Source organism: Pelecanus crispus, chromosome 20 (assembly GCF_030463565.1).
Source record: "Pelecanus crispus isolate bPelCri1 chromosome 20, bPelCri1.pri, whole genome shotgun sequence".
In the NCBI taxonomy this organism is placed as follows: domain Eukaryota; kingdom Metazoa; phylum Chordata; class Aves; order Pelecaniformes; family Pelecanidae; genus Pelecanus; species Pelecanus crispus.
In genome coordinates, this window is record NC_134662.1 from 6,682,080 (window position 1) to 6,694,767 (window position 12,688).

At 50.8% G+C, this 12,688-nt stretch overlaps 1 protein-coding gene across 1 annotated transcript in view; it reads right to left on the reverse strand.

The window, feature by feature from the left end:
* Positions 1-12,688, reverse strand: part of UHRF1 (ubiquitin like with PHD and ring finger domains 1) — a 31,029-nt gene that overhangs the window by 8,676 nt on the left and 9,665 nt on the right. Inside the window, exons 3-6 of the mRNA XM_075723574.1 lie at positions 11,857-11,931; positions 9,138-9,250; positions 3,755-3,917; positions 606-869 (exon numbers count right to left, since the gene is read on the reverse strand). Of these exons, the coding sequence (XP_075579689.1) occupies positions 606-869; positions 3,755-3,907 (417 nt within the window). The 5' untranslated portion in view covers positions 3,908-3,917; positions 9,138-9,250; positions 11,857-11,931. The remainder of the gene's footprint in view (positions 1-605; positions 870-3,754; positions 3,918-9,137; positions 9,251-11,856; positions 11,932-12,688) is intronic.

A 12,688-nucleotide genomic window follows, 5' to 3' on the forward strand; every position in this document is an offset into this window, starting at 1 on the left:
ACACCTACAGCCTTCTCAGGTTGAACCTCTAAGGCTAAAAATCCATTCTACACCAACATGCGTACAAAGAGCTTTCTTATCTAGAACAAACCATTTTTAGTTCGTCTATAACAGACTTTCAGAACTGTCTTGCTCATAGTCTGGCAAAGACATCACTAGATCTGTAATGAAATCCACTGAAACAGACAAGTAAAATGATTCTGAACAGCTGGTTGAGATTTTCTTTTGTTCATTCAAGCAAGTTTCAGCTTTGACAAATGCAGTGACTCCAAGCAAGAATATTGGGAAAATTTTTTAAATCAAAACAGGCACTCTGAATGCCTTTTTTTTTAAAAAAAAAAAAAAAAAAAATCAATTAATGTATTGTAGTTTTAGTTAAAAGGAGAAAATAAGAAATAAAGTATTTTGACCTACAACATGCTGCATTTAATTGGTTTGTGGGTTGGTTGGTATTTTTCTGTTTGTTGTTGGAGGGTTTAAGAAACAGAGAAAAAAAATACCCACACAATTGGGACATGAAATATTTTCAGAAATTCTCAGCTACAGAGCAACAATTCCCCTCCTGAAGCGCAGTTTTAAGTAATCTTAGTTTTTTAATGACTCACCTTATAGAGGCCAAATCCCGGGTCCGTCCAGTCAGGCTGCGCCGCTGTGCTCGGCTGTCCCTCCAGTTCCATGGCACCTTCTCCATTGTGAGAGCTTTTGTCAGATTCGCTTTGGCCTGAGCCACAGCCAGAGTCTGTGTCGGAGAGTTCGGAATCTTTTTCCTTACTAACAGCAGGAAGCACTGCTGGGCTTTGTCTGACCAGGAGTTGAACAATATCGTTCAGTCCAACGCTGTAATCGAAAAGGGAGTGACCGTCTTCCATCTACAGGGAAAGCATCAAAATAATCTGGTTATTTCATTCAACAGAGGTTTTCTAATTCAAAACCACCCATCACGCTGTAATCGTCACTGTGTGCCAAGAAAGACCACATTGCCTGAAAACCATCAACAATTAAGGAACTTGGCAGTTCTTCAGCATCACAGTTACGTATAGATTGTTATTCTTACTATTTAAAATGTTCTTTTTTCAACGGACTCTACAAGCTAGAAGAACAAGACTTCCATGCTGCAGTGGACTGGCTACCCAGACTAAGCCACTGCGTTCTAGGAGATCTGAAAAGGTTTGCAGCACATTCCCTAGAAATAATCGATTCTGGGAAGAAGGACTTAAAGAACTACAGATCCCCTACATTCCTATCAGGATTTAAAGATAATTCCACACTACCTATAAACTCAAAAGTTCTTTCTTCCTTAACTGAGACACATCCCATAACACAAACATTAACACAAACTGGCCTTTATGTTGTAATTATGTATGTTCCAGATTATTGTTACAACGTAGCTCTAACTGTGGCATTAAGGAGAAGCCAAAGAGTTAATCACCTACTTTTCTCTGGGCAAGCACAAAATTTTTCCATTGAAAGTAAAATTAAAAAAGGTTCAATTCAACTTGAAACCACCCAATCACTTTTTCGCGTAGCCAGGCATGTCCTAATTTCACACCCTCTCTAATTTTAAGAGTTTATTTTGCAAGTCTGTCATCGTATGTAGTCAAATCAAGATCCTACCCCTGCAAAAAGTAAGAGAAGCACGGAGGACCAAATAGGTCTCTCAATTACCGTTCAAGAACTCTGAGGAGCGCTACCATTTTAGAGTTAAAATGTAGTACTCGAGACCACAGTGCAGTTAGAAGTTTAGACAAGCTTCACCACATATTTAAGGTCTGACTAAGAAATTATACAGGAAATGATCGTCCCCTTCCAGCCCAAACCACCAGAAAAAGCAATCCCCAGAGCTTTGTTCTCTATCAGTGGGAAACAGAGCAAAACCACAAAAATGTACACTTCACAGGAATCGCTATGATAATTCAATTCTGATTTATGGCATAAAATGGCTACGGAACAATCCCTGGAAATCTGACTGTACAGGAAGTGATCTGGACTTTTTCTGGTTTAGAGATGAAAACTCCACGAGATAGACAAGAACAAAACAGAGATCGGTTGTTTCTTCTTAACAAAGAGACAATATCACAAATAGGGTATCATTATCTACAGTAATCACCAAAGAACACAAGTGACAACAGGTGCAAACAGAAATGGAAAAGCAGAGAACACGAACAGGACACGAAGCCACAGGGGTTCAAAGGACAGCCTGAAAGGAGCGCCAGCATCTGAAGACGTACCTCCAACAAAGGAGGCAGGTTTTTTAATTAACAAGTATTTTCCTAACACCAGTTTAAAGTTTTAACTTTAATTTGAACATTTCTAACGATTTAAAAAGCCAGACAAAGCACAAATGAGCAGAGCAGGGGAATGATGACTAAGTGAGGTTAGATCGCACTGGATAAATGTTTCTGTCTAAAACCACGCCTAAATTAAGAACTACTGGAATTACACAAAGCAGATTATCTTTGTAAGGCAAGTGCATCCTGACTGAAAAAAGTTACAACTTCTACTGAAAATCTGTTTAACCTTAGTTATCTGCACAGACTTCAGTGTAAGGCTGACAGTTGGTGCGTACCCTGGACCCATCCTCCCTTATCACTTTATCTACAACCACAAATGGGCAATTACTGCACCCGAATCCACATTACCACAAGAGAAAGGAGGTGACACAAACCCTTCAGAGATGCTCCATACTCCTTTGTGTACAAGCCTCTTTTCACTACTACTGGTACCCAAGCTTGTCAGATTAAAGCTAGTCCAGGTGTAATTCCATATCCTAGAGTCACACCTGCCAATTATAATGCACAGCTAGCTCTAGTCATCCCAAAATGGAGGGAAAAGTGGAAAAAAGCAACTAGAAGAAATGGTCTAACTCCACCCATCTCATAGTACTCCAGCTGCACCTAAAGTAGCCCGCTATTTCCAAAATTAATTTCTTTGAACAACCAACCGCTGGTTCAGAAGTTTCTTTAGCATGAAGGTTCAGCAGTGCAGTACTAAGCAGGATATGGAAAAAGTGTTTGAAAACAGTTTCAGTTGTCTTTAATACTAATTTAGATACATTGTTAACTCATGTGGAAGAAAATAGCTGTCGTACAATTGCGATCGTAAACACGCTGGTCGAGAACGTAATATACTACTGAGCCACTCGAGGTTTTACAGCGAGTTCTGTACCTAACGAAATTCCGATATAAGCGCAGAAGACCCTAAAAATCGCCAGCTGCTATTCCAAATTTGCAAAGCAAAATGGGAAACGGGACCTTTACGGCTTTCAGAGCGGTAAAACCCGCAAGGCTCGACAACTTTTTCAGCGCTAGACCACAAAACCCCTGATAATATCTGTATTTTCAAAGACTTCGCAAAAGGCGGTGTCCAGACAGAAAAGCAACACACTAGATGAAAAATAATAAAGGGGGGGGGGACACGGGGACACCCACAAAAACCCTGTGCAACTATATATAAAAAAAAAAAAAAAAGCCCACTATCTTGCTGACTCCTCTCCTTGCAGACCCAGCGGTCGGGCAGCGCGGAAGGGAGCCCGGGAGTCACTAGATGGCAGCAAAACAACTCGTTTTGAAGCAATTAAAAAAAAAAAAAAAATTAAAATATCCCTCCCCAGCTGGCGGGGGGCGGGGGGGGGGGGGGGCGAGGGCGGGCGGGGGGGGCCCGCAGCCGCCTCAGCGGCTGCGGGCCCCCCCGCCCGCCCTCGCCCCCCGCTGCTGAGGGGCTGGGGCTGTCAAACGTCCCCCCCTCGCCTCGGTACCTGCTTGCCGCGGTAGAAGAGACGTTGCCGGTGAGGCTCGACGCCGAAAACCTCGTGTATCCGCAGCCGCAGCCCCTCCACCTTGGTGAGTTTGGAGAGCGAATCCACGCGGTGGGTCTCCTTCCCGTCCATGGTGCGCACCTGGATCCACATGGCGCCGGTCCTGTAGGCGGCGGGAGACAAGGGAACGGCGTTAAAACGACGGAACCCGCCGAGTCCGGCCCGCCGGGCGCCCTATCAATGAGACCGCTCAACCTACCGCGCCGCCCCGGCCCCGCCGCCCGGCCCGCCAGCCAGCCGGCCGGCCCGCCCTCCCCTGTGCCCCCCCCCCCCCACCCGCGCTATTGGTCGACAGCCCGGCCGGTTCCAGCATGGATTGGCTACTGGATGCTTAGTCCCGCCCCTCCCACGCCGAGCCTAACGGCTTTGGTTGCGCCCGTGCCTCTCTGCCGCCTCGCGGGCGCGCGCCAACTGTATCTCGCGCCACAATTGAAACGCTCCCTCCGCTCTCGCGGGGGGCCGCCCCCCCCGCCCTCCGCGGCTCAAGTCTCGCGAGATTATGCAAATGACAGCGGGCGGCCTTAAAGGGGCCGTCACCGGCCGGCAGCCCCCACCCTCCCATCGCGGCCCGGTGGGAGGTCCCGGCGGGGAGGGGGGGGGCACGGGGACACCGCGGGGCTGCCCATCGCGCGCCGAGCGCACCGGCGGCCGCAGCCCCGCGCTCACCCCGGCGAGAAGCGGGGGGGGGTAGGGGGGCTCGCTCTCCTTCCGAGCGCGGAAGGAACGGGGGGTGTCAGCGGCGCCCCCCGCACCCGGCCCGGCCGCCGCCGGCCCCGCCCGCATCACAGCCCCGAAAGCCAAGCGGGGCGATGCCGCGCCCCGCCACCGGCGCCGCCGGCCACCACCCCCTCGGTCACACCCCCCCTCCCGCGGTCCCGTTTCGGGGGCGGGGGGTCGGTCCCGCTGCCACGGCCCCCGAGCGACGCCTCCCGCCAAGCGGCACCGGAGCGCTCGCCCCGCCCGAGCCGGGAGCGGGGCAGCAGCGGACCCGCGCACCGCGCCCCGGCAGCTGTCACCGGCTCGGGCGGCCGCGGCGCCGCTGCTCGCAACGCCCCGGGCACGGGCAGCGACCCGGAGCGGGGGGAACCTCCCCCGGCCCGCCGCCATCCTCCCCCCCCCGCTGCCACCGGCCGCTCCCCGTCCCGCGGCGGGCGGGGGCTGGCGGGGCGGCCCGGCGGGACTCACCGGCGTGGCGGTGCTGGAGGCCGGTGCCGCGCTGCGCCCCGCGGCCGCCGCCCGCGCTCTCCCCGGGCTTTGGAGTTTGGCGCGGAAAAGCCCCGTGCGCGGCGGGCGCCCGCCCATTGGCCGCCGCTGGCGGGAACGAGCGGGCGGGGCGGGGCCGCCGCCGCCTCCCGGGAGCGCCGCGCCGCGGGGGGGGCACGGGACTCCCGCCGGAACCGGCGCTCCCGGGGGCGGCCCCGGGGATCCCCGGTGGGCAGCGGCGCCCCCCGCTCCGCTGCCGGCGGTGGGGGGCAACCCCCCCCCCCCCCCCCCCAAAATCCCGAGGCGCCCGCGGCGGGCCGGCTCCGCCGCCGGGAAGGCCCCGCGCCCTCGGGGCCGGTTATTGTTCTAAAAACGGAGAGCCCTGCGAGCAGCCTGCGGCAGGGGAGACCCGAGCGATTCCCGCCCTGACAGCCGCCCTCGCAACGCACCCCCTCACCCGAGGGGTCCGTCCCACCCGGGGAGCTCCAGGCCCTGCTGTGATGCGAATAATCCGAATAATCCAAATAATCCGCAAGAGGCCTCTAACTCCCCCAGGCCGTTAGCTCCAGCTCGCTTCTGGGGCTCGTGTACGGCCCCGCTCGTGAAAACGTGGCCCGGGTGACACGGCAGAGCCGTGCGCGTGGCTGCGGGAGCCGACAAAAAGGGCTGGTCCAGGAGGATGATTTTCCCCCAAACTACTAACGCTACGAGGAAATTCAACGTATAGGACGGCCGTCGGATGGAGTAAACTGTAAGCAGGGGATTACCGAGAGGTTTCTCAGAAGAGTCAGCTTCAAAAGAAGGATAAAAGCATGAAAGTCGGTGGCTGGGGAGGAGAGACCCTGGGGTGGGAAAGCGGGAATGGCGGCAGGTTCGGCGCTGCCGGAATAGCTCCACCAACACTGCAACCTGCCAAGGCCCCACAGAGCCGCTGTCCTGCCTCTACGGACAAAGAGAACACGAGGCGCACTGAAGATAAATGCAAAACAGTATTTCCTGTGTTATACCCCCCCTGCACCCACAGAGCTAACCTCTCACACTAAAAAATACAAAATCAGAGGGATGTGGCACCCTCCCACCCCCCCCCCCCCCCCGCGATTTGCAGACTGCTGTAGAGAATGCATACGGCACGCGAAAGCCTCCTAAGCAGCGTGCGCCTCTTCCTTATTCCCCTCCTTTCTCAGGATCTGTTGGGGATCCCACCGTTCAGCCGCAGATCGCAGGTTGGAAGTCACTGGCCTAGATTAGGTTAGTACCAAAGGTTAGGCACGTGTCAATGCACAAAAGCCTTGAATCTGACCTGCGACCTGCAGCAGTCAGGCTTCATTTCCTCCCAGATCCAAAGGCTTTGCCTTGCCAGAAAGTCATTTTTTCCCCCTGTAGATGCGCTATAGTCTTAACCTTGACCTGCCGCAGCAGCAAGCCCTCCCCACAGCCTGAGAGGGTTCTCAGATGTTACAGACCTGGCAGGGAGCAGCAGGAAAGGCTGAGTATCGGAAAAACGACTGTCACCTGTATAAGGACAGGTCGCATGTCTAAAGCATGTTGGTTTTGGATCTCCTAGCCTAGAGTTCAAATTACTGTTGCTTACCAGCGTACCTGGAGCCATATTCTGTCACCCACGTAAGTCCCATTTCCAGAGGAGTGGAGAACCCACATCCCTCGTGACTTCCAGATGCAGGACAGTTTAACAACAGACTTTTACTACCCTCTTTCAGACTTTTTTTCAGCATCACCCACACCTCTATAGAAGTGTCATAAGAAGCTCAAAAAAAGCCACTTTAAGATACAGACCTGACCCTTCTTTCCTTGAGTACTCTGCGCCCCATTAAGCTGACGCACCAGGACTGTGTATCTGAACAGTTAGCTATTCACGTCACACACACACTCGGGTGCCAAATATCTTTCTGATAGCACCTTACTGCCTTGCATTTGACCCTACCATATGCCCCATTAGGGTCCCGTCTCATGTCCATTTAAGAACTATATATACATGTATCCAAGTGCATAAAACACTTATGTCCTTTTACTCTTGGCCATTCCCATCACAGCACAGGGAACGTAGTCTTACTGTAAGACACAGGCTGTTCGAGGAAAAGGCTCCAGCCAGTTGCTGCATATGACTAGTAGCGTCCCTAGGACTATCAGAGTCAGAAAACAAGAAGCCCACTTTCTAGAGAAACTTTTACTCATTCAGTGAATCCACATACTGCAAAAACTGTGCTGCATCCTACACACTGTTCAGTTGGGTCTACAAATCACTTAAAGTAAGGCTCAATTCGAGATCATTCTAGTAGTGGAACATAGATTTCATTAGAGGTTAAATTATATACGCTCTCCTTTTAAGGTCCTCTCTTCTACTAAAACAAGAACATTGCCAGAGTAACTTACAGAGAACTTGGTGTCAGTGAGTTAAAGCCCTGGGAGCTTCAGGTTTCCAAAGACCGTCAGAAAAAAGAACATGACTTGGTTATGTTGCAGTGATCTAAGAGGCTGATGAGTTTTAGTTTCCTCCCTTTCAGATTGTGTGAGGCATTTCTTTTCTTTGGAGTTACAATTCTGATTGAAAACACTGTTCTGCCATCTGGTAAATGCCCCATGCTGTGAGGAAACAATATCTCGGTTCTCCTGCCAGCAGGGATATCCAGTTCAGTTTATGAAAACTTAAAGCATTGTTGAATTCATTTGCAAAAAGATGCAGTCAGCAAGACAAAATTCTAACAGTCTCGCAGCCCATGGAAATACTGTCCAAAGCGAAATTTTGGCACAGGTTTTAGGACAAACGAAAGCCCAGGCGTGCACATAAGAACTGCCAGCTGATAAACATCATTAAAACAAGTCTTGGATGAAGAAGAATTGATAGCCTGTCTTATCGGTTCCGAGGGGGGCAAATTTATCCTTGGGTAGGCAGCACAGTCTCCTCGTTACAGCTACTATGATTCATAGTCCATCTCTTACAATGCCTTTACAGCACTTTCTGGGAAAAATAGCAGGGGCGCTGGTCCCATAAAACCACAAGAAGCATCACAAGAGGTACGAACATCCTAAATCTTTAAAAGGCCCATGGTAACAGCAAGTTGCTTAGCTTGCAGAAGGCTGGCTGGGTTCAGGAACGTGCACCTTTGACTTCCCCTTCAGCTAACCTCCCTGGCTCCCCTCCACACTCACCAGCTAGAGAGGCCACATCTGCTTTGTCCAAGGGACTGGCTGTGGCTCTGAAATCATCCCAGCTATAGAGAAGATGCACCTATAGAGAAGCAGCCATATACAGCTATAGGGAAGATCTCTTGCAAATCATGAAGGACACATGAAAGACCAGGTAAGGGAAAGAGACTATTCTTGACACAGGCGGAAAAGATGCCAAGAACTGACCCTCTGCCCCAGCTAGCTATCCGATGGCTGGCCCATCGCTAACAGCTGAATGTCCTCATAAAAAATCATTGTTTGATGTGCAAAGAACTTAATTCTGTCTTCCACCTCTTCTAAGAGAAATAGTTTGGTTTTCATGGAGCTTGGAAATCAATGCTCAGATGTGGAAACCAGTGCAGGAAAACACGGGTCCCAAAGCAAAACCATCTGAGCTGGGGACACAGAGTGCTCATGTTCTCATCTAGGGCATTAACTTTCTACTACTCAACATCCATGAACTTCCATCACTTTGCTGAAACTTCTTCCTCTTAGTGTTTAAGTGACACTTTAACCAAATTCTGCCATCTCTGCCCCGGGGTTTGCACTATGTTTCTCTTCTAGCACACGATACATTGTATGGCTTAGCCCCCTTGAGCCATAGGAAGTGCTCTGAGAGCCAGGACTCTCTGAACTGGGACAGCTGGTCAAATAAAATCAAGACAGCTAGAACACACCGCTTTTAACCATCTTTTGGCCTTCCTTGCAGCTACTAACATTTATGCTTTTACATGCAAATATGTATTCTTTGTGTAGCTGCTCACAAGGACTAGTGATGATTCAGCCATGTCGCATGCAACACAGAGAGAGACTTTCCCCTAGGTTAAACAGCAGGGCCCATACGTAAGGTCAAGCAGTCTCAGTGGGTGTGTTCAAATTTCCACATGCATTGGGACAATACAGAGTCATGCTGCATCCAGCAACAGCAACTCACCAGATTTTGTTTTCCTCTCCCTCCGTGCAAGGCTCTTTGGTGATGGAAGCTGAACAAGAAGCAGTTTCTCTCTGCTGCTTCAGCAGAGAGGCTCTGTGATTCTTCAGATTTCCCTAGGGAAAAACATATTTGCCCCCGGTGAAACCACTGCCTGCACAATAGGTATCGGCAACAGGTTAAGCAAATACATTTAAAACATGTTATTTATTTTGCACTCAGTTGTCCTGTATGAGATCTTCACCACTTCTCCGAAGACCAAAATGAAAGAGATGATGCTGGAGCCCAGGAAAAATGCTGCCCTCCTTAATGCTCCTACAATTTCCAAAATAATTGGGGTAAAGCTGGCCAAACTCCGAGACTGGGGAGTGCAAAGGAAGCCTGTGTTTCTGATGACTGGGGAAGCAAGAGTAGGGGTCTCAGCAATCACCTGAGATGGAGAGGACACACTTAGCAGGCCCAGATGACATCCGCTCTCTCATCTGTCAAAAACCAACCAGCATTATGTTAACCCACCCCACCTCTACCTAAGGTTATGAGGCAAAAGTGCAGCAGTAGAGGGAGAAGCAGATGGGTGTGTAGAAAACCAGCCTGCAGCCTGCAAACCAGCAGAAAGGTGAACTGGAAGACTGGGAGAGCAGCCAAGAATCCATCAGGCTGTTCCCTGCAGTGAGGGCAAAGCCGGCTGCGGCTCAGGGCAGGAACCTGCCTGAGCTGCCGCCGCCTGCCTTTATGCTGGGGTAGGTAAGCTGCTGGCAGGGAAGCAGGGGCTGGGAAAGCCTCCAGGTGAGACGGGCAGCCAGGCAGCAGGAGACAGGCACGTCCTGTTTCTGCTGACGCAGGGCGAGGGCAGCAGAGAGCTGCAGCACGCCCCGAACTAGGACAGCGCTTTGAAGGTTTGGAGAGACCAGGGGGGTTGGCTGGGAGGCAAGAGCTGGGCTGAGGGTTTTGGCACCTCACTGGAGAATTGTTTTCAGAAGGCCATAGCACTTGGAAGGCCGTCGTCTTTGGAGATTGGCATGCAAAGACTGGTGAAAGAGACTAGCAGATGGGTAGCATAGGACAGTATCCAGCAAGGAGTCGTCTTCTGCCATGGCCCTGCCTCCATCACTCTGCTCTGGATCCAGACACCCAGCGCTGCAGGACCAGCTCAAGGACACCCAACGTTCCTTCAGACTGTGGCCTTGGACCAGGCTGCTGTGAGGAGCACCAACAACTGCTGCAGCTGACAGGAAGCCGGAGCGTGAGGGGGAAAGAGTGCTTCGAGTTGATGTGCCCAGCTAAAACTATTTCTGCCAGTGCTACGCCAAGGACAACCCACTCCCAGCAAGGGGAAGTGGTGGAGCAGAGGAAGACCGGAACATGAGAAAGCAGGGTCTCCGGGAAGTGGAGACAGATGGGGCTGTCAGCAAACATCTTGTGGAGCCTTGCACAGCAATGAATGGCAAAGACCACAGGCTGATTTGTCCCCTCGCTGGGCTCCAGACAACACCGTGCTGCAGATCCTAAAAGAGGAACACCTGAGCTCAACAGTACAGAGCTTCTCAAGCAGTCTGCTGGAAGCCCGAGGGCTTTGCTTGACTTAACCAAGGAACAGAAATCAAAGCAACGCATGCCTCACCCTTGAATCATCTTTTCTCGTGCTTGTGTCTGCCCCGGGGAAGGTGACCATGGCATCATGGCAGGTTACTAATGGAGTAAATGCCATGGAAGATCAACAAGATCATTTCCTTTGCAGTAGATGAACACTTGCAGATGGGGCGCTTCAGTGTCACGTGTGGCCTCTGGTCCCCAAAGAGACGATGTCGAGCTGTGACGCACCACAGAGCAGGGAAAGGAATTGGGCCTAACAGTGGGGACTCAACACAAGGGCCTGATCCTCTGAATCCTCCACATACCAGCATGCTTTCCTCTCAACAGAAATCCAAACAGGATTGGGACAACTGAGAAGCATGGAGCTGGAGAGGCCTTGTCCACATGCAGAGCCCAAGACACGGCTGAAGCCAGAGCTGTAAGCTAGCGACAGGGCTGCAGAGGAGCGGGGTTTCCTGGCTGCCGACAGGCACGGGAGACAGGGTTTACGTCTGGGGATCTCGAGAAGGATTCTGCCCCATGTCTTGATGATGCAGCATTTGCACAAAGGCCACAGTTACCGACACGATGCTGCCTTTTGTGGGAAGCGCTGCCCAGTGCCACAGGGCTCGTTCGCTCCAGCCAACACGACTGCCCTTCTCTTCCCCAAACATGCTTCTCTGTTTCCTCCTACACCCTTCCCACACCCACCAAACTTCTTACAACTGATTTTATCTCAGCTTTAAGCATGTGGCATTTATACAGTAACAAGAATCACAGAAATGATCATGCAAACCTTTGCTCTGAAATTGCAATCTCCACATTTTCAGTGTTCTGACATTGCAGGCAGGTCCACCACCGAGCAGGAACTCCAAGCATTGGTATTTTGACCTAGTATCTAAAGCCACACTTTAGTGATTAAACATTGGCTCATTAATTATAATCACCGGTTATCTCACTTGCAGCTTCTGCTCACATTCGTCTATGCCACATGAAGGTGTACCGTGCAGATAGTGCTGTTTTACCCACTTAGGTGATGAAATATAACCTGCCTCATGAGACTTTCACCATCGCCACCGCAGCTGGCCTCGCCTACTCAGGCACTTCACACCCATGAACCAACTGACAATTTGCATCATTGACACTTTACCTGAGGATGCAGCTGCTGTCTATATACAGGCCAACATTCAGAAAAACATAGGAATAATTTACTGACTCCTGGTTCCTGAAAAAGAAAAAAAAAGATATCACCAGATCTTCAGACAAGAACATCCACTCTTTCCCCTACACATATCGCAACATATAAGGGCCACCTTGTGACACCTGCTAAGCAGCTTCAGTTTTAGTACAAGACATTGAACACTTCAAAATTGCAATTTACCCTGTGAAGGGAATGAGATCAAAGGAGGGACCATGAGTTTGTTAGATGAAAGGTTCCCAGGTGATGCTAGAATATGAAGTTCATGTCACACAGACAAACGTGCAAAAAGTCTTCTCAGCAGTGCACGTGGCAAAACAAGAGACAAAAGCCACAATTTGTAGCTGGCGAAGTTCAGAGTGGACCTTAGGAGCTGCTTCTTCATTAGGCGCATAATGCAATACTGGATCCAATACGCAGAGAGGCTGTGCGGGATCTCCATCCCTGGGAGTTTTCCAAGACTCAGCTAAATAAAGCCCACAGCTGACCTGACCTGGCGTTGCTAATAGAGCCGTCTCAAGCAGCAGGTTGGACTACCTGAGCTCCGGAGGTCTTTTCAGCCAACAACTCCAGATAAGTCTGACTCAAGTAAGGAGGGGGATTCCTTTTAACCTCAAAGCTGAGAAGTGATAATTGTCTACATTTTTGTCAGCTTAACAGCATGTTTTCAAAAATCACTGACAACCTCCTGGTCCCACTGCCTTCATGGCTTTCGGTGGGCGATGCAGAAATGAGACCCAAGGTCTCCTGCATTCACCGGCCAAAAACAAGGTGACTCAATCAG